Source organism: Mytilus californianus, unplaced genomic scaffold (genome assembly GCF_021869535.1).
Source record: "Mytilus californianus isolate M0D057914Y unplaced genomic scaffold, xbMytCali1.0.p SCAF_3, whole genome shotgun sequence".
Lineage (NCBI taxonomy): Eukaryota > Metazoa > Mollusca > Bivalvia > Mytilida > Mytilidae > Mytilus > Mytilus californianus.
The window spans coordinates 110,876,924-110,896,743 of record NW_026262679.1 but is presented as its reverse complement, the minus strand read 5'-3'; the positions used below and the strand labels follow the sequence as shown (position 1 = coordinate 110,896,743).

General features: G+C 33.1%; 1 protein-coding gene across 42 annotated transcripts in view; it reads right to left on the bottom strand.

Annotated features, from left to right (window-relative positions):
- LOC127735796 (DNA repair protein REV1-like) overlaps window positions 1-19,820 on the bottom strand; it is a 53,525-nt gene that overhangs the window by 13,521 nt on the left and 20,184 nt on the right. For all 42 annotated transcript variants that reach the window (XM_052246119.1, XM_052246120.1, XM_052246125.1 and 39 more), the window contains 8 exons: window positions 18,680-19,572; window positions 17,772-18,010; window positions 17,219-17,343; window positions 12,359-12,513; window positions 5,424-5,543; window positions 4,187-4,407; window positions 2,862-3,006; window positions 2,249-2,479 (listed from right to left, as the gene is read on the bottom strand). In XM_052246119.1, coding sequence (XP_052102079.1) covers window positions 2,249-2,479; window positions 2,862-3,006; window positions 4,187-4,407; window positions 5,424-5,543; window positions 12,359-12,513; window positions 17,219-17,343; window positions 17,772-18,010; window positions 18,680-19,572 — 2,129 coding nt within the window. The remainder of the gene's footprint in view (window positions 1-2,248; window positions 2,480-2,861; window positions 3,007-4,186; window positions 4,408-5,423; window positions 5,544-12,358; window positions 12,514-17,218; window positions 17,344-17,771; window positions 18,011-18,679; window positions 19,573-19,820) is intronic.

Here is a 19,820-nt window from a genome sequence, read left to right as displayed (position 1 = left end):
GGTGTGGGGATCTCGACCATTTCCAAGTTCTCAAACAGGAGGGGGATGGGGTGACCCGAGGAACTCCCCATATATTTCATTTGATTTGTTATATTGTCCCATACATGAATATATATGGTTAAGGGATGGGGATCTTGACTGTTTACAAGTTCTCAAACAGGAGGGGGTGGGGTGTCCCCAGGGACTCCCCTTATATTTCATTTGATTTGTTTTATTGTCCCATACATGAATGTATATGGTTTAGGTGTGGGGATCTCGACCATTTCCAAGTTCTCAAACAGGAGGGGTTGGGGTGACCCCAGGGACTCCCCATATATTTCATTTGATTTGTTATATTGTCCCATACATGAATATATATGGTTTTAGGGGTGGGGATCTCGACCGTTTACAAGTTCTCAAACAGGAGGGGGTGGGGTGACCCCAGGGACTCCCCCTATATTTCATTTGATTTGTTTTATTGTCCCATACATGAATATATATGGTTTAGGGTTGGGGATCTCGACCATTTCCAAGTTCTCAAACAGGAGGGGGTGGGACGACACCGTTGGACTCCCCCAAATTATTTTCATTTGATTTCTTTTATTGTCCCATACAAGTTTATATATTGTTTAGGGGTTGCGATGGCGACGGTTTACAAAATAAAAGTACATTTTCAAATTGAAGGGGGTTGGGATGACCCCCAGGGACTCACCCTATATTTTGGTTGATTTATTTTATTGTCCTGTTCTCATTACTGAAGACTGCATGTGTTTATCACTTACTGTTTTCGAGAAATAGTCATTTGAAATTAAAAAAATAAAATCCCATAGGGTTCTATAGTAAACCCCTCCCTTCTTCAGGCCCCTCCAAATACCCCTAAATAGACCCCAATGCACAAACAAAAGATTAATGGCTCCGCTAGACATGTTAGTCTAATATTTTATGAAACCCTAAGTAAATCTGACAAACGGTCAAAGTTGTCTTCTTTAGACGGTTTCAGTGGATTCGGTCTGACTCGTCTTGTGGACGAATTGTCCACATTACTTAAAACATCCCATCAACGTCGATTTCCGCATCTGTTTCATGACCTTGTTTCATTCATAAAATAACAACAACCTTATTTGGCAAGATAAGTTAAAAATTACCGCCCACTTATATAACTTTATTTCCTCTATCATAGAGATTTGTTGTACATGAACAATATTTTGCCATTTGGGAAATATAAACGACTTGTAATTACCGATTTTCGGCGATGAAATATTTCATACAATTGTTCTTTGACATCGTAGCCAAAAGCACAGGGGATAATAAACTACGTAAGGATTTCTATTGAGCACTACTTCCTATGTGCAACTTCAAAAGTTTTGGGTAGTTCGACGATCATTTAAGTTTTTTCTGTTCATATTTTTTGTATTCCAGAAATAAAAGTATTAAAAAAATGTCCAATTAGTTATAAATAACATAGTAGCCAGCTAGATAATAACAATGGCACATATTTCAGCATTTATTGGGTAGAACACAAATCTAGGGTGCTTGCATAAGGCAGCTTAACTGCCTAAAAATTGTAAGGGGTTCCTCAAAACCCTGTGTCTTGCCTGCAATTAACGCTGTCAGTGTAAAAGTGTAATGTTGACTTAAAAAGTGAGTCCATTTATCAGTAAAAAAAAAAAAAATATTTTCAAAATTTTGCTCTATATACGGTCTTTTGGTCATAAACAATCTTCTGTCCAAATTTCATAAAATTCCATGTTAGGTTGACAAAGTTATTGATGTCTAAAAAAAAATTAACCACAGACTGAACCTAAATGTTGACGCCGCAGACACCCAAGCTTGAATCTAGGATCGCTATGTCTCGCTTTCGCGCGACAAGAAAAATGCAACAAAAGTATCAGACATGACCATTAAATGTAACAATATGTAAGTATTTGGTCATCAGGAAGTTGATGAGCAATGAATGTGAAAAAACACATCACGCAGTATAGCATGCTCCCATTTAGTTTGATTCTAATTTCTGGAATCTCTGATTAGTAGTTCCTGACAAAAATGTGACAAAAATTTCATGGGAAGGACAGACAGACAGAAGTAAACCAGTACTACACCTTGTTTGGAGGGGGAGTGTACTTTACAATAGACATGTAGAATTAAAATTATTGTATAAATCTTAATCTAAATGTGAGTTCTGATTATTTTAATGTTCACCCTGTCATTCACAAAAACTTATGATTTCTGAATATGTATCTTATGAAATTGTTTTTTTATCAAATATTACCAAGTTTAGCCACAGTAAACTTAAGAATACTACTAGCTGGTCCATTAGTAGTTTTAGTTCCAACTACAGCTGATTCTAGTCGCTGAATCTGGATACCCACTCCTCTAAGATCCTGGACATTAAGATGTTGATTCCTCAGTATTGTAAGACATTCTTTAGCTATAATCTTAGGATCATCTGTAGCTAAAGGTAAGGTAGATGACTTGGAAATATGATTGCATAGTCCATGTCCTGAAATATACACAATGTCTGAAGATAAATTTCATAAAAATATAAAAACTCCCAGTCAGACTATTCTAAATTTTAATTTGGCATTAATTCTAAAACGTTCGCCTCATAATAAACATGTGTACTACCGGTAATTTCAAGTTGATATGACCTCCACTTCATTGAAAACTTCATTAAAAAATAACTGTAACCTGAGAAAGTACAAATTTCACACTACCACAATTCAATGTACAGTGAAATCAGCAAACCATTATTTGGTATATAATTCAAAATATTCACATCATAATGAACATGTGTACTAAGTTTCAAGTTGATGTGACCATAACTTCATGGTATACTACCTTACGAATGTCAAGTGATGAGAATGGCTATAAAAATACTATACCCATAAATTTAGCTGTTTCCTTAGGTGCGTCTTCTCGCCGGATCATCAGTTTGAGTGTGACTGTCTTCCCTTTCATGTTTATTTTCTTTAATCTAGTATGAACTTCCTCGGACAGCTCCATTAAAAATTTATCTGCATCATAATCCTTAAATTTTGAAATATTAAAAAAAAAGTTAAAATATCTTTTTTATTATACGGAATATGATCAGAAAGAAGTTTATGATGATGTTTTAATTATGGAAATAGTAGGAGGTATTATATTTAAATGTCTGTTTTGGTAAATTTGTGTTGTTGCTTCATTGACTTTTACAACAGATCTTATATCTATAAATTTTTCATAAATTTTCAGAATTTACTTATTCTTATACACTTAAAATGTTTTTTACTCTTATTTTCAACCATAATCACATTACAATAAAACAAAGATTTTTAAGAAGACTTAGTATGTAGGCAAATTTTACATTCTTTTTCAAAGATCTGCAAAAAGGTGTTCTTTTTGAGAAATGTCATTAGGTTAATTCTGAAATTGCATAAAGGTTTCAGAAAGGTTACTTAAAAAACTATAACCCTAGACTTGATCAAAATGTTAACTCCACAAAAAAATCTAAGTTCATTTATCAGTATAATAAAAAAAAAAATCCAAAAAAAAATCAAATCTTTCCTTTTGATAAATTTTCTTGATCATGAAAAAACTATTGTTCAAGTTTGTTTAAATCTTAAAACTACAACAACAGAAAGAATCTAAATGTCGACAACAGGATGATGCAATGCAGATGGAATTTGGACTACTATTTCTAGCTTTGTGACTTTTGTTGCAGACAAAACAAAACAATCACCCAGTCAGAGGGAGTATAAATTGGCAAAGAAATACACTAAGCTGTACATGTTAATGCAGAGATTTATCTCGCCTGTAATAAATTTTGGTAGTTAAATTATTTAAGTTAAAATGACAGTACTTTGATATGTAAACTATGCAAACCATTCAAAATCAATGGAAGATGACTTTAGGGTAGGGTTGTTCCCTTTTTACTGACCTTATCACAAGTTAAACATATTGTTGACACCGCTGATGGAAACAGCACACCTAAATCTCACCACTGTCACTGTTGAGGCAAGACAAGAACTGGCCTTTACATTGAGGTAATCAATCTGTTATACTTCCTTCACTATATGTAGAAATTCAATTCTAACTTTAGATAATTAAATTGTTTTGATTAATTAATTAATAATTCTTAATAAAATCCTTCTCCATAGGTAACCCATTTCTCCTCACAACATTTTATATACTTAAATTATATTTTTATAGCAGCTTCACTAAAATTTACATTTTTAAACCTGATGCCGTAATTAATTTCTGCAGACACAGATTTCCGCTCTTGTTCTAACTTAATCTGTCTGTCATCCTGTCCCCTACAGTACTTATACAAGGACTGTCCAGTTTTGGGACCAAACTCCTTCTGTAAGGCTTCCAGTGACAGGTCCTGTAGGTCCCCACATGTCGAAACTGACATGGACTGTAATCGATGAGACATAGACCAGCCAACTCCTAAAAGTATGATATTTTTAATGTCAAAATTATTTTTATGGTTCATCCCATCAATGGCCAATGCACAATAATACTTTAAAGAGTTATTTTCAAATCTGTTTTATCCACTATCATATTTTTCTTTTAAAGGATGTAAAATTTTAGATTTGCAATTAAACTTTTATAGTCATGCCAAAATGCATTTTAAACAAACAATAAAATACTCATGAGGCTTATCATAAAGTATGAAAGAATCAACCTAGATTAGACAAGTCAGGATCCAGTAATTCAGTGATTGTTCCTTTGTTGCTGTATATCATATTTGTTTTTCTTCTATTGTTTTGTACATAATTAAGGCTGTTAGTTTTCTTGTTTTTATTGTTTTACATCTGTCATTTAAGAGCCTTTTATAGTTTGCTATGCAGTATGGATTTTGCTCATTGTCGAAATGCAATATGAAAATATGACTAGATTTCTTATTATAGCTATAGAGGCCAAATTGATAAGTATCTGATATAAGCAACAATAGGATTGAGCTAATAATTAATAAATAACAGAATATGTGTCCAAAGGATACCATGCCCTGCTAGCAATATCACATTTTTCAGGTTCAGTGAATAATGAAATCTTGTTCAAAATGATACTTTTTCATATATTTTACATTACAGTGAACATGTGCATTATATTCAGTGACCAGTGAAATTTGGGTCAAACCATACATTTGCATATATTTTACATCGTAATAAACATGTGTGATTTGTTTTAACTTGATGTGACCACTACTTTATGGTTAACAACCTTAATCCAAAACTTTAACCTTTATGCGACGGATGTGTGGACTGATAAATAAATGGAATGACAGGCGCACAAACTGGAAAACATATGGGTTCTTTCTAGGCGACTATAAAAAATATATATGCGATGACATTTCAAATCAAAGTATAAAATCTTGAACAATTTTTAAATTACGGATTCTTTCCTTAAATCATATGAACACTTTTTTACTACCAATGTCCACCAAACATTAAACATTTTACCTGGAATATCTCTAACAGATTGTTCTTTCATAAATTCTACAACATCTTCTGGTTTTAATTGGTACTGCCCATTTGGTTTAGCTTTTCTAGTTGCCATTTTTGCCTGAAGAATGTTCCCACCTGCAGAGAAAAAAATCTCAAATCAAACCAAAACACAGGAAAAAATCCAGTTAACAAGTCATACCTGGTCTTCAGGACACCTCCAGGAACATTTTACTGCTAATAGAAGGTACAAATTTGGATTTAAAACTTTAATGGCCCTTAATTCAAACATATTTTAAGTTTTTTAGTATCATATCATATGTGAAATCTGTTTATCTAATAACACATTGCCATTTTGGATATTTGTACCCTTTTCAGGGGTTATACAACTAAATTTTTTTAAAATGGCTTTTCACTTGTACATGCTTAGAAATAATATAGACTAATAGAGCCATGAAACAGTTATTTCAACATAAGTGTCTATTCCCTGGCAAAAAGGCTAGTTTGAAAGACGTTATGCTTAAAATGTTCTTAAGATTTTTAGTGTAAAGAACTAGAAAATCTCACTCTTCACTCAGATTCTTGACATCACTGTAAGAATTTACAAGACTAAATTAGCCCAAAAATATTCCTTCTCTTTTGTCAAGAACCTGTTCAATAGACATGAATTTCAATATATCTTGTACCCTTTTACTTAAAGAATACAAAAGAAAATTTCAAAGCTACCCCTAAGAGTGTTTTCCCTTAAGGGTCCTTTATTGATATTTTTTTTTTACATTTAAGACATACATCCCTCCATGAAACTCGTCTATAAATAAATTCATCTTAATTACTTTTCTTTAATTGTTTAAAAATTGAAATTTGGTCCTAATTACATTCTGACATTACAATGTCCCTACAGGTGCACATAAATTTGGATTATTCCCCTTTTTTTAAACCAAAAAATTGTCTACTAGGCAACATGGCACCTCAGGCTTTAGGAACTCACCAATAAGCAAAACGGAATGTCAAACAAGTAAAACTGTGAGCTTAGTAACTGCTCACTGATGATACCCCCGCCGAATATTTCGGTTAACAGGAAGTCGTTGAGTGATGAATCTGAAAACGCATCACACGGTATAGCTGACTTATATAAACCCTGAAACCAAATTTCAGAAATCTTTGTGAAGTAGTTCCTGAGAAAAATGTGTCGAAAATTTTCAACTTGGCTATCATGTGTAAAATAATACAAGTGTTCGGTAAACAGGAAGTCGTTGAGTGATGAATCTGAAAACACATCACACGGTGTAACTTACTTATATAAACCCTGAGACCAAATTTCAGAAATACTTGTCAAGTAGTTCCTGAGAAAAATGTGACGAAAATTTTCAACTTGGCTATCATGTGTAAAATAATACAAGTGTTCGGTAAACAGGAAGTTGTTGAGTGATGAATCTGAAAAAGCATCACACGGTGTAACTTACTTATATAAACCCTGAGACCAAATTTCAGAAATCCTTGTCAAGTAGTTCCTGAGAAAATGCGACGAAAATATTCATGGGACGGACGGATGGACGGACAGAAAGGACAGACAGAGGTAAAACAGTATACCCCCACTTTTTTAAAGCGGGGGGATAATAATGGATTTTCAAGTAACAAAATTGAAAATGTGACTGGAATTAATAGTAGAACAATCCAAAAATTTCTTAAACAAATTCAAGAACAGGGGAACAGAGAAAATTTACCTCAAAGTGGGGACGACAAAAGACAACCTTGGGGGGCGACAGGGTGCTTTTTAGGATTGTCAAAAACAATCAAAAGTGGCGAAAGTCAAAGGAGAGATTATGTCCTGAATGTCTTGGACTTCTTCATGACTGGGTAACTATTTGACGCGCATCAATGATACTTTGGGGATGTATTTCTTACTATAGAGTGGGAATTCTAACACCTTGGAAGGAAATACGAACAGTGAAAAATTACATTTCTGCGGACACGATTTTCTATGGCCTGTTATCGCCTGACACATCCAAAATCACCGATGGACCTTCCAAGAGGACAATGCACCTTGTCACGTATCTTTGCATTAAAATCAGTGGAAGCAGGCAAATAACGTAAATACTCTATCTTGGCCTCCACAGAGCCAGGACATTTATATCATTGAAAATGTGTGGAAAGTACTCAAAGCTCAAGTTGAAGGGAGAGCAAATGAAATTTTGAAGGTGTCCGATTTAGAGCGAGTTGTTCTTGACATTTGGAGCAACCTCCCTTTGCAATACACTAGGAGCCTTTATGCTAGTTTGTGAAAAAGAATTCGAAATATTTAATCCATCTGGTAAGTAAATTTTTATTTCTTTAGTGATCAAATATGGGTAGTAAATGCAATTTTTTTTTATTGAATTTTTATATCAGCCATTTTGCGAACTTATTCATGGCAATGTACTGTAGTTATTACAAACCTAACACATTCTAAATACAGTAATTATTGAGGCTTTCAGTTTCTACATCCCCCCCCTATAATTTATATAAATAAGTAAATCTAATACACCTTATCTCTATTTAGTCCAATCCAGAATAAAATGCTTCGCTGGGCGCAGCTTGATACGACCGCAGAGGTCAAACCCTGAACAGTTGGGGCAAGTATGGACACAACATTCAAGCTTGATACAGCTCTGAATTTGGATTGTGATTAAATATTTGACACAGCATAGGTTTCTGACACAGAAAGAATGTGGTCTAAGAACTTCAATTTTTTTAATTTACCTATTATGGTCCAATGTCCAAAATCAAAATACATGGTTAGATTCAGCATGTCAAAGAACCCCATATATTCAATTTTTGTTGAAATCAAACAAAGTTTAATTATGGACCCCAACTTGGACAAACTTGAAAACTGGTCCCATAATCAAAAATCTAAACACATGTTTAGATTCAGCATATCAAAGTACCCCAAGAATTCAATTTTTGTTAAAATCAAACTAAGTTTAATTTTGGACCCTTTGGACCTTAATGTAGACCAATTTAAAAAACGGGACCCAAAATTAAAAATCTAAAAACACGGTTAGATTTGGCATATCAAAGAACCCCAATAATTCAATTTTTGATGAAATCAAACAAAGTTGAATTTTGGACCCTTTTGACCTCAATATGAACCAATTTGATAGCGGGCCCACAAATAAAAAATCTAAATACATGGTAAGATTCAGCATATCAAAGAACCCCATATATTCAATTTTTGTTGAAATCAAACAAAGTTTAATTTTGGACCCCAATTTGGACCAACTTGAAAACTGGGCCAAAAATCTAAAATCTAAATACATGATTAGATTCAGCATATCAAAGAACCCCATATATTCAATTTTTGTTAAAATCAAACAAAGTTTAATTTTGGACCCTTTGGACCTTAAAATTAGACCAATTTAAATAAACTGCTTCGCTGAGCGCAGCTAGATACGCCCGCAGAGGTCCAACCCTGAAAAGTTGGGACAAAAATGGACACAATATTCAAGCTTGATTCAGGTTCGAATTTGGATTGTAATTAAATATTTGACATATTATAGGTTTCTGAATAAATGTAGTCAAAGATCTTGAAATTGGTTATATGAATTGAATTTATATTCAATTAAAGATTTCTTGCTGTTGTGCAATACTTAGTAAATCTGTTGTCAGACTATAAACAAATAAAGTTCAATTAATTCTCAATGTCATATTAGAAATTTATGAAAATAAAAAAGGAGCTTACATCAATAGATATAAACAATTCACCAAAGTTTCATGAGAATTGGTGACAACATTTTTGAGTTATTGTCCGAAAACTGGAAAATCACCCCTTTTTTTAATGAATAAAACCCCATAACTCAGAAATGTAAAATGTAAAATTTATAAAATTCTAAAGGGAGCTTACATCAATACATACAAACAATTCACCAAAGTTTCATTAGAATTGCTGAAAGCATTTTTGAGTTTTTGTCCGAAAACTGGAAAATCCCCCCTTTTTTCATGAATAAAACCCTGCAACTCAGAAACGTAAAATCTAAAATTTATAAAAATTGAAAGGTAGCTCATGTCAATAGATATAAACAATTCACCACAATTTCTTGCAAGTTGGTGAAAGCATTCTTGAATTATTGTCCAAAAACGGGAAAATCCCCCTTTTTTTAATGAATAAAACCCCATAACTCGGAAACGTAAAATCTAAATTTTATAAAAAACGAAAGGGAGCTCACGTCAATAGATATAAACAATTCACCAAAGTTTTATGCAAATTGGTTAAAGCATTTTTGAGTTAATTTCCGACATGTTGACGACGGACAGACGGACGGACAGACGGACGGACGGACGGACGGACAGACGGACAACGGTATACCATAATACGTCCCGTAAACGGGCGTATAAAAACAGGACCCAAAATTAAAAATCTAAATACACGGTTAGATTTGGCATATCAAAGAACCCCAATAATTCAATTTTTGATGAAATCAAACAAAGTTTAATTTTGGACCCTTTTGACCTCAATTTGAACCAATTTCATAGCGGGCCCACAAATAAAAAATCTAAATACATGGTAAGATTCAGCATATCAAAGAACCCCATATATTCAATTTTTGTTGAAATCAAACAAAGTTTAATTTTGGACCCCAATTTGGACCAACTTGAAAACTGGGCCAAAAATCTAAAATCTAAACACATGTTTAGATTCAGCATATCAAAGAACCCCAAGAATTCAATTTTTGTTAAAATCAAACTAAGTTTAATTTTGGACCCTTTGGACCTTAATGTAGACCAATTTAAAAAACGGGACCCAAAATTAAAAATCTAAATACACGGTTAGATTTGGCATATCAAAGAACCCCAATAATTAAATTTTTGATGGAATCAAACAAGGTTTAATTTTGGACCCTTTTGACCTCAATATGAACCAATTTGATAGCGGGGTCCACAAATAAAAAATCTAAATACATGGTTGGATTCAGCATATCAAAGAACCCCATATATTCAATTTTTGTTGAAATCAAACAAAGTTTAATTTTGGACCCCAATTTGGACCCAACTTGAAAACTGGGCCAAAAATCAAAAATCTAAACACATGTTTAGATTCAGCATATCAAAGAACCCCATATATTCAATTTTTGTTAAAATCAAACAAAGTTTAATTTTGGACCCTTTGGACCTTAATGTAGACCAATTTGAAAACTGGACCCAAAATTAAAAATCTAAATACACGGTTAGATTCGGCATAACAAATAAACAAATGTGGTCAAAGATTTTACAAATCTAATGTGCCATACTGGTCTTCCTTTATAAATATGCATTTCTTTAAACATAATTTAAAAGCAGTGTAAGGGAAGTAACCAAAACGTTGTATTTGGATTACCTCCCTTACACTGTTTTAACTTATCTTAATTGTTCATTAACCATTACTTTATACATAATTTAAAAGCAGTGTAAGGGAGATAATTTCAATGATGTATTTGATTTATCTCCCTTACACTGCTTTAAATTATGTTTTGTACTAAAGTATTTGTCCATTAATGAGGACAACCTTGTTTTTCCCCCTTTTTTGCCCCTAATTCTTAAACGGTTTGAGCAATAACCCCCCAAAGCAAATCCTAACCATCCCTTTGTGGTATGGAAACTTGTAGTATAATTTCAGAGAGATCCATACACCGTTCCACAGTTATTGTCTGGAAACTAGAAAATGCTTATTTTTGGCCCCTTTTTGGCCCCTAATTCCTTAACTGTTGGTACCAGAACCCCCAAAATCAATCCCACCTTCCTTTTGTGGTATTGAACCTTATGGTAAAATTTCATAGAGATCCATTCACTTAAACTAAAGTTAGAGTGCGAAAACTAATGCGTCTTCGGACGACGACGACGACGACGCCAACGTTATACCAATATACGACCACAAAAATTTTTTTGCGGTCGTATAAAAATCAATCACTTAAACAGCTTTTCGTTTGGGTCAAGTGTTGCAAAAACAAAGGTCATTAGTAATGAGCTGAGGGAGGAAAAAATTTAGAAAGTGAACATTTTGAAATTTGATAGATTATGTTCCAACTTTTTGAAACACAAGTTAAAGGCATAAAAATGCTTTGTTTGAAATGTTTACGAAGGTTTACGCATGTCTCTTTGAAAAGTTTTATGCACAATACATTGTTTAAACAGGGTCACAGACACTTCAACTGGTTTGTGTAATTTCAAAACTTATCCTGAATGGAAAAAATAACAATAAGGTGTGTAGAACAATTCATAACACATTTCTTATCTAATTTTCTAAATTTTTACCAATAACCTTTAAATCAGTCAAAGGTTCTTACAATAGAAATAGTTTTAGAACTTTGACTTTAAAGGAATTCATGATTAAAAAAAATAATAAAATTTTATACTCACAATATTACTATATACAATGCTGAACCTTAATATTTGTAAAATAGCATCCTTAATACTGTGGATTCATTTATTTTCGTGGGTACCAATTTTCATGGATTGAGGAAAAATTGTAATTTCATGAATATTTGATTTTGTGGTTTTGCCAAAGTCTGCAAACAAAGCCAATAGAAAATTTGTGCATTTTAATTTTGAAATTCATGGTTGACTGATACCCATGAAAATTGGTATACCATGAATAATAGTCAATCCACAGTACACAGTTTTTCATATGCTTTTATTATCAGTCATGACTTGATCAAATACAATTTATCTAATTTGAATGACAAATTTGTGTGCACCTCCATGTCACTTGGACTCTGTTGAATATTTGTCTTGCTGGCAATCATACCACACCTCCAAATCTTATGTTGAGCTTTTCTTAAAAAAAATACAACCAAGAAATTTAAGTGCCCAATAATTTGTTATTTTTTTTGTTGCTTTGATTAGAATATATGATGAAACCACAAAATAGAATTTCATGCAAAAGAACATTTTCATTGGTGTGTGATATTATTAAGATAAATGAAGGTCCATTTCATACAAACCCAAGCCAGCAGATGCTGTACATTTGGTCTTCTGATAAATTTCTTGTCTTAACATAGTGACAAAGTCCAGAGACTCAGCTCCAGTGTCTGATAAAAGATCAGTACAATCTACCAACATCTCATCACAGCTTACTGCTTCTATGTCATGTGTGTAGCTAAAGTATACAAAATAATAGTCAAGCGTCTCTATTCCAATATCTAATAATAGACCTGTCCCAGGCAAGAGGGAGGGTTTGGAAACCCCAAAACATGTTTAATCATGTCACATTCTGTATGAGCCTGTCCCAAGTCAGGACCCTGTAACTCAGTGGTTGTAGTTTGTTGCTGTAAACATTCCTTTTTTATATTTTATTTTTGTTTGTTGTTTTGTACATATATCAGACCTTTAGTTTTCTTGTATGAATTGTTTTGCAAAATTCTATGAAGGTTGGAGAAAGTTATTTGATGTCTAAAAACTTTAACCCCTGACAATAACAAATTGATTACTGCAAACAAAACAAGAGGCTCTCAAGAGCCTGAATCGCTCACCTGCATTTCAGAGGAGAAGATTTTTAAATGTTAGCAAACTTGAACAAATTGTGTAAAATTGTCTTTAAAGGGCAATAACTCCTTAAGGGGTCAATTGACAATTATGGTCATATTTACTTTTTTGTAGATCTTACTTTGCTGAACATTATTGCTGCTTACAGTTTATATATATCTATAATAATATTCAAAATAATAACAAAAAACTGCAAAATTTTGTTATAACTACCAATTCGGTGGCCGCAACCCAACAATGGGTTGTTTGATTCGTCTGAAAATTTCAGAGCTGATAGATCTTGACCAACTGAACAATTTTACCCCATGTCAGATTTGCTCTAAAAGCTTTAGTTTTTGAGATATAAGCCAAAAACTGCATTTGACCCCTATGTTCTATTTTTAGCCATGGCGGCCATGTTTGTCGATGGATCAAAACTTCGGATACAATTTATAAACTAGATACCCTAAGGAACATTTAGTTAAAGTTTGAAGGTATTTGGCCCAGTAGTTTCAGAGGAGAAGATTTATTAAATAGTTTACGACGACGACGACAGACGACAGACGACGACAAGTGATGGCATAAGCTCACATGGGGCCCTTCGGGACCCGGTGAGCTAAAAATGAAGGCTTCATATCAGTAAAATTAAGAAAAGTGAAAAAATAATTTTTAATTTTACCCTGATTACTATCTTTTGACCAAATAAAAGCTGCTGTCCAATTTTCATAATATTCCACGAAGATTTGGCAAAGTTATAGATGTCTGAAAATCTTAAACTTTAGACTGTATTTTAATGGTAACTGTGAAAAAAACCAAGTCCATTAAGGCCAACTAAAATTAATTAGAAGATTTTCATCCAGATTTTTTAAATAAACTGTTGACACAGAGATATGTCTCGCCTTTTTGTACTTTTGATAATGCAAATGTTGAAATTAAAATAGCAATACTTTAACATGTAAGTTATGCAAATATTCAAAGTCAATGAACCATGACTGAAGGTACATGGCAAAACAATCTCCATGGAAATGAGATGTGCCAATGCTAATACAACTGCATACCAAATACCATAGACTTATCATTAGTTGTTCCCTTTCAACAAACCTAAACACAAACATTGACTTGTAAACTATGTAAAAGTTTCAAAGTCAATGAACCATGATGAGGGGTTGGGGTTATATAATCTCCATGGAAACTAAACTTGCAAATGCCAATACAGTTGCATACCAAATATCATTGACTTAACATTAGCAGTTCATCTTAACCTGTTCTAATCACAAACTAATACATGTAAACTACCGTCTTTTGGTATGTATAGTGTGCACATTTATACCCTGGGTCATGTTTCTTGTAAGAGGGGTGCCCATTATACATGCCTACAAACATTTTCTTAGCCTTTTTTTCAGGTCCGAACTCCGACAAAGAAAAAAACAGGTGAAGTGAAGAGTATGGAATTTTTCGCTAATACCTCGACTTTTATTATGTTTTACATGTTATATTTGTAATATGTATCTTATTGTACATGATATGTCATGTTTTATTCAAATAAAATACATTTTATATCTCTGTAGTTACGTTCGTTTATTGTGTAAACTTGTCCATCTGTTTGCAATCCGGAAGTTTGCCATGTCTTAATAAAGACACCATGAAGCTTTTGTTGTCGGTTAATTTAGGCTCTGTTTCTTGTGGTCATAACTTACTGTTTTGTATGTGTTCATTATGGATAGTAGAAGATAAGTGTATGAAAATTGAATAAACCACGCTCGTTTTGAAAAGATAAACCGCCATATTTTTTTAATGTATCAGGTGATCGCCAGTCATGTGACTTAATATTGTAAAGTGATTCTATGAGAAGTTTTTTTTTTATAAATACGTTTCTACTTTGTAACTTTTAAACAATAACAACTGTTTGAAACCGTTCAAGAAATTATGATTGAAAACATGATTATCCCATAATTGTAACCTGAACGAATTTAATTAGGAACAAGGTGAACCTGTCATTGATTGTTTTGACATCGATTAGACCAATTGATTGAGGTGTGATAATCCGGATTAACAGCTAGAATCAACAAACAAAAAATAAAAATTATGAGATTTTAACAATTTATTTCAGCACTAATTCATAACATAAAATTAAATAATACAAGATAATACAATTTCGTATTAATTACGTATTCCGTACAGAATTCACAGACATCGGTGACCATTTAAAAAACTTCCAGTTTAGACTTCCTGTTTGCTAACAAACGACAAACATTAACTTGTGGGTTATAAAAAGAAGATAACTATTAAAATTCTTTATTCAGCTACAATAAATTCTTTCCATGACTTCTCATTAATTCCTTGCCGAAAAAAATCACGCTCAAGCAACATTTTACCGATTTTGGAGCTGTGACTTTTCCGAAAAATGTCTATGTGTATTATATGAAGAAGAAACTTTTTTCTCAAGTTTCTAGAACCATAAAGGGGGTGCACACAATACAAAAATGCGCACTATGCATACCAAAAGACGGTAAGCAAAAGTTTCAAAGTCAATAGACCATGACTGAGGGGGAGGGACCAAATATTCTCCATGGAAATGAGATGTGCTAATGCTTATACAACTGCATACCAAATAACATTGGCCTACCACTAATGGTTCCCCTTGAACTGACCTAATCACAAACTAATACATGTAAACTAAGCAAAGTTTCAAAGTCAATAGACCTTGACTGAGGGGGCGGGGCCAAATAATCTCCATGGTAATGAGATAAGCCAATGCTTATACAACTGCATACCAAATATCATTGACTTACCACTAGTGGTTCCCCATAAACTGACCTAATCACAAACTAATACATGTAAACTAAGCAAAAGTTTCAAAGTCAATAGACCATGACTAAGGGGGCAGGGCCTAATAATCTCCATGGAAATGAGATGTGCCAGTGCTAATACAACTGCATACCAAATATCATTGACCAACCACTAGTGGTTCACCTTAAACTAGACCTAATCACAAACTAATACATTGTTGAATCCACCGCCTCTGGAAACAGCATACCTGTGTCTTGCTTTTTGACTCCGTCAAGGCGAGATAAAATGAGGCAGGTGGGAGGATTTTATTTTTTAATTTTTATTTCCTCCATTTTCCCTTTTGTGACACGTTGTTCATATACAAGGGTAATAATAAGCTTATATTATGTATATTTAAGGAATTTTACATTATTTTTCAAATTCTTGAATTAACATTTTTGATTGGCAACCACTGTTCTACATGTCATTGCCGCTTTAGAAACCTATTTTTAGAAAATAGCAAAAACATGGAGAATGTTCTCTTTTAGACTACCTAGATCAAATTTATTTTGCTTTCTTAGCTATGATTTGTAGTGCCCATAAAATGAAGCATATGCATTGGTATGCAACACAAATATTATGAGTACAGAGTGAAATGAAAACTCAAACTGTGTTGAAAATTCTAGGGTTGATGCTTTTAAGATTCTTATGCAAGGTGCAAATATAATTTTAATGTAAAACATGAACTGATCCAAAATGAAGAAGTTGTTTAATGACTCTATTGAGGGGCTGGGGACAGAGGGTGTTTGCTGTTTGTCAACAAAAACGACAGCCTTGGGGTAAATCTAAGGGCTTGCTATAATACATTTTGTACGTTGGCCGACTCTTTGTACTTAATATACGGTCATAAATCACCCAAGTTCGTGCTGGTTTCAATAACTTTATTCCAGTCCTTTTTTTGTACCAATGTGTTCCACGATTCTTGCGCTTTGGATATCATTCACACTCTAAATTTCCTGACACAAAGTCATTGTATAAATAAAAAAGTCCACGGTTTTCTAATCACTGAAATTTGTGACATACCGTGATAAACTGCGATTAACATTATTTGACACTGAATATGTCGATTTATATTACTCGACAATACGAAAACCGAATATGAAACAGGAAGTTTTGAATGAAACGAAATTATTGGCGGTTACTGGTAACGGAAATGAACAAAATCCGTAAATCATAAATTTTAAAAAATTAAAAAATTTGGGGCAGGACGATTCCAGAGGGGCGGGTGGGGATGAAAATCTGTCAATTAACTTTAATTGGCCTAATCAGTAAAATATGAAGAAATAAATTAAATATTTTCAAAATTCTACTCTAGATACTGTCTTTTGATTGTAAAAAAGCTTCAAAGCAAGTTTCATAAAATTCCATGAAGCTTTGCCAAAGTTATTGATGTCTAAAAAAAACTTTAACCACAGACTAAACCTAAATAAAGACGCCACCAACATCGCAGAATGTAGGATCGCTATGTCTCTCTTTCCTGACAAAATGTTGCAGGCTCAACAAAAACATACCTGGCTACAATGTCATACAACATCCTGGAAACTTCATTATATCCCTCAAAATCATATGGTATTGTGATCAGATCAGGACATAAGGATTTAGCTTTACCCATAAACATTCCATTTTTTACTCCTGCCTATAACAAAAGTAAATATAGAATGTTTTTGTAATTATCTTTTCTAAGTAAAACTATTTTGGTTTGGTCATTTTAAAAATCAAGAATAATGCCTTTTTCTTAAAAATAATAAAACATATTCATATTAAGTTATGATTCAGGCAATATGTATAATTTTTTTATCTGAAAATTTATCTGTGAAACTTGGCTGAACATTACACATGTATATATGTCCAGCATAAACTTAATACTTTTACATAAAAACACTGTTAGTCGAATATGACATGTGTATGATGTCATAAATCTATTTCAATAATAATAGCCATATCAGTCATCCTCATATTTACCATTGTTTATTGAGCAATAAAACTAGGTTTTTTGAAGGAATTAATAATATTGACTTTTTCAATTTTAGGGGCCAAAAAAATATTTTAACCATAACATGTCACCTGTCTAGCTTCGTAACTACATGAAGCAATCTCTGACATCGAATGGAAGCTATCTGAAGATTTACTGATCACATTCCAAGAATCTCCTAATTCATCAGTAAGCTGGCTGTCTGATTGTTTCTGGTTTCCTTTCTGTAACTTTCTCTGCTTCCACTGCTCAAACTCATACTGTGGGTCAGATCCAGGAACCTGGGATTTTACTCCCTTTCCTCTTGAATGAGTCACAGCAATTGGCTTTCCTTCAACAATGCAAAAATTTATCACTATATGTTATATTATTTTTTTTTGTGGCATGAAAAAAATATGTTTCAATATTGTGGAAAAGATACTTCTAGGCATTTTTGTGAAAAAAGCAAAGATTTTGGTCAATTTTCAACTAGTATTTTGGACCTGCAAATAAAGTGCACATACAAGCACCAAGAAAATCATTTATATGTTGTTTATATGAACTCTCATTGCTATATTTATTTGGAACTTGCATGTGCTCAATATTTCTGATTCACATATATGTGTCAAAAACACCATTGTTGTCATTTTTTTCAGGAAAAATATTTGTTTTTACTATCTTTTGACCGCAAAATCTAGGTGAATATACATAACGTTTGAAATTCCTTCCAGTTTAGATTTTACACATACATATATCTATATATTATCTTTACATAAAAATCACCTTGTTAAGAAATACCTCAATTTTTAGGCCAAAACGGCCCTTATTCATAAAAGGACACCTCCTTGTTTTGTAAAAATATTGAATGCAAAAGCTCAACTCTTTTTTTTAAAAGTATTGTATGTGCAAGTCTAATGATAACATATTTTTTTAACCCTATTTTGTCCACACATCAAGTGCCCATTTCTGCAACCTATAGGTTAAAATCATTAAATCCACTTGCACTGTAGTGTTTACTTACCTTTTAAATCTGGTTTCTTTCTTAGCCCTACAGACACGAAGAAACAATCCATGTCAACATGCATGATAATCTTCTCTGGTTTTCCTACGTTAGCTACACTGATAATCCCCCTATCTGACATGGTATCACATTTCTTTTGTAAAAACTCTTTCAATTTCTGTCGTCCAATGAAGTTTGTCCCTTGCTTCTGTAACTCATTGACATAAGATTTAAATTCAGATTTCCAAGTAGACAAATGGTGGAGTCGTGAGTTGTTATAAAATTCACTAATGAATTCTGGTTCTCCTGCCAAAGCCATGCCTCTTTTTGAAGGAGATTGTTTATTCTCAGTTTCAGAAACTATATTACATGTAGTGCTTTCAGTCTTACTTTTTGCCTTTTCATTTTCCATTGGTGAGTTATTATTTGTATTTTTAGTTTCCTCTAATATTTGAGCAACAATATCAATATCAATTTCATCATCAGACATGAGATCATCAGGTTTAATTACATTTTTACTTGAATTTTGGTCTTTAGAGGTATCATCAATTTTCTTTTCATTTGATGTACTTTCTCTCTCAGTCTTTTTAGATTCTGCCAGCAGACGGCCAAATTCATTATCACTGGAATCAGAATCACTAGCATCTAATGTGGGACTTTTTGGTGTAGGAAAGTGTTCCATATCATTTGCATGATTTCCAATGCATTCTTCACTTTTTTCAGGAGAAAATAAATCATCCTTATCAAAGCTGACTGAACTTTCATTCATGGTTGCCATCCTAGCTAACGTAGAAGTTGTACTTGTCTGCCTTGCAACAGCAAAAGCTGAATATGAAGCCATTCCTGGTTGGTTCTTAGACTGACCAGTATATAACTGGAACGGAATATAAGAGAGCAGACGTCCAGCTTTAACACTGAAACACAGCAAAAATTAACATTATGCTCCGGAAAGGGAAGTAATTTGACAAAAATACATTATTTCTAATTACAAGATTTTCAAAAATTGTTTTTAAGACACGTTTAAGGTTACTGGATAGTTTTACCATGCATTGCCATTTTTATGACTTGCACTTATCTAGTAGATTGAGATTATTTCTTTTCTAAAATGATTTCTTTGAAAATAAAATGCTCCGCTGGGGCGCAGCTTGATACGACCGCAGAG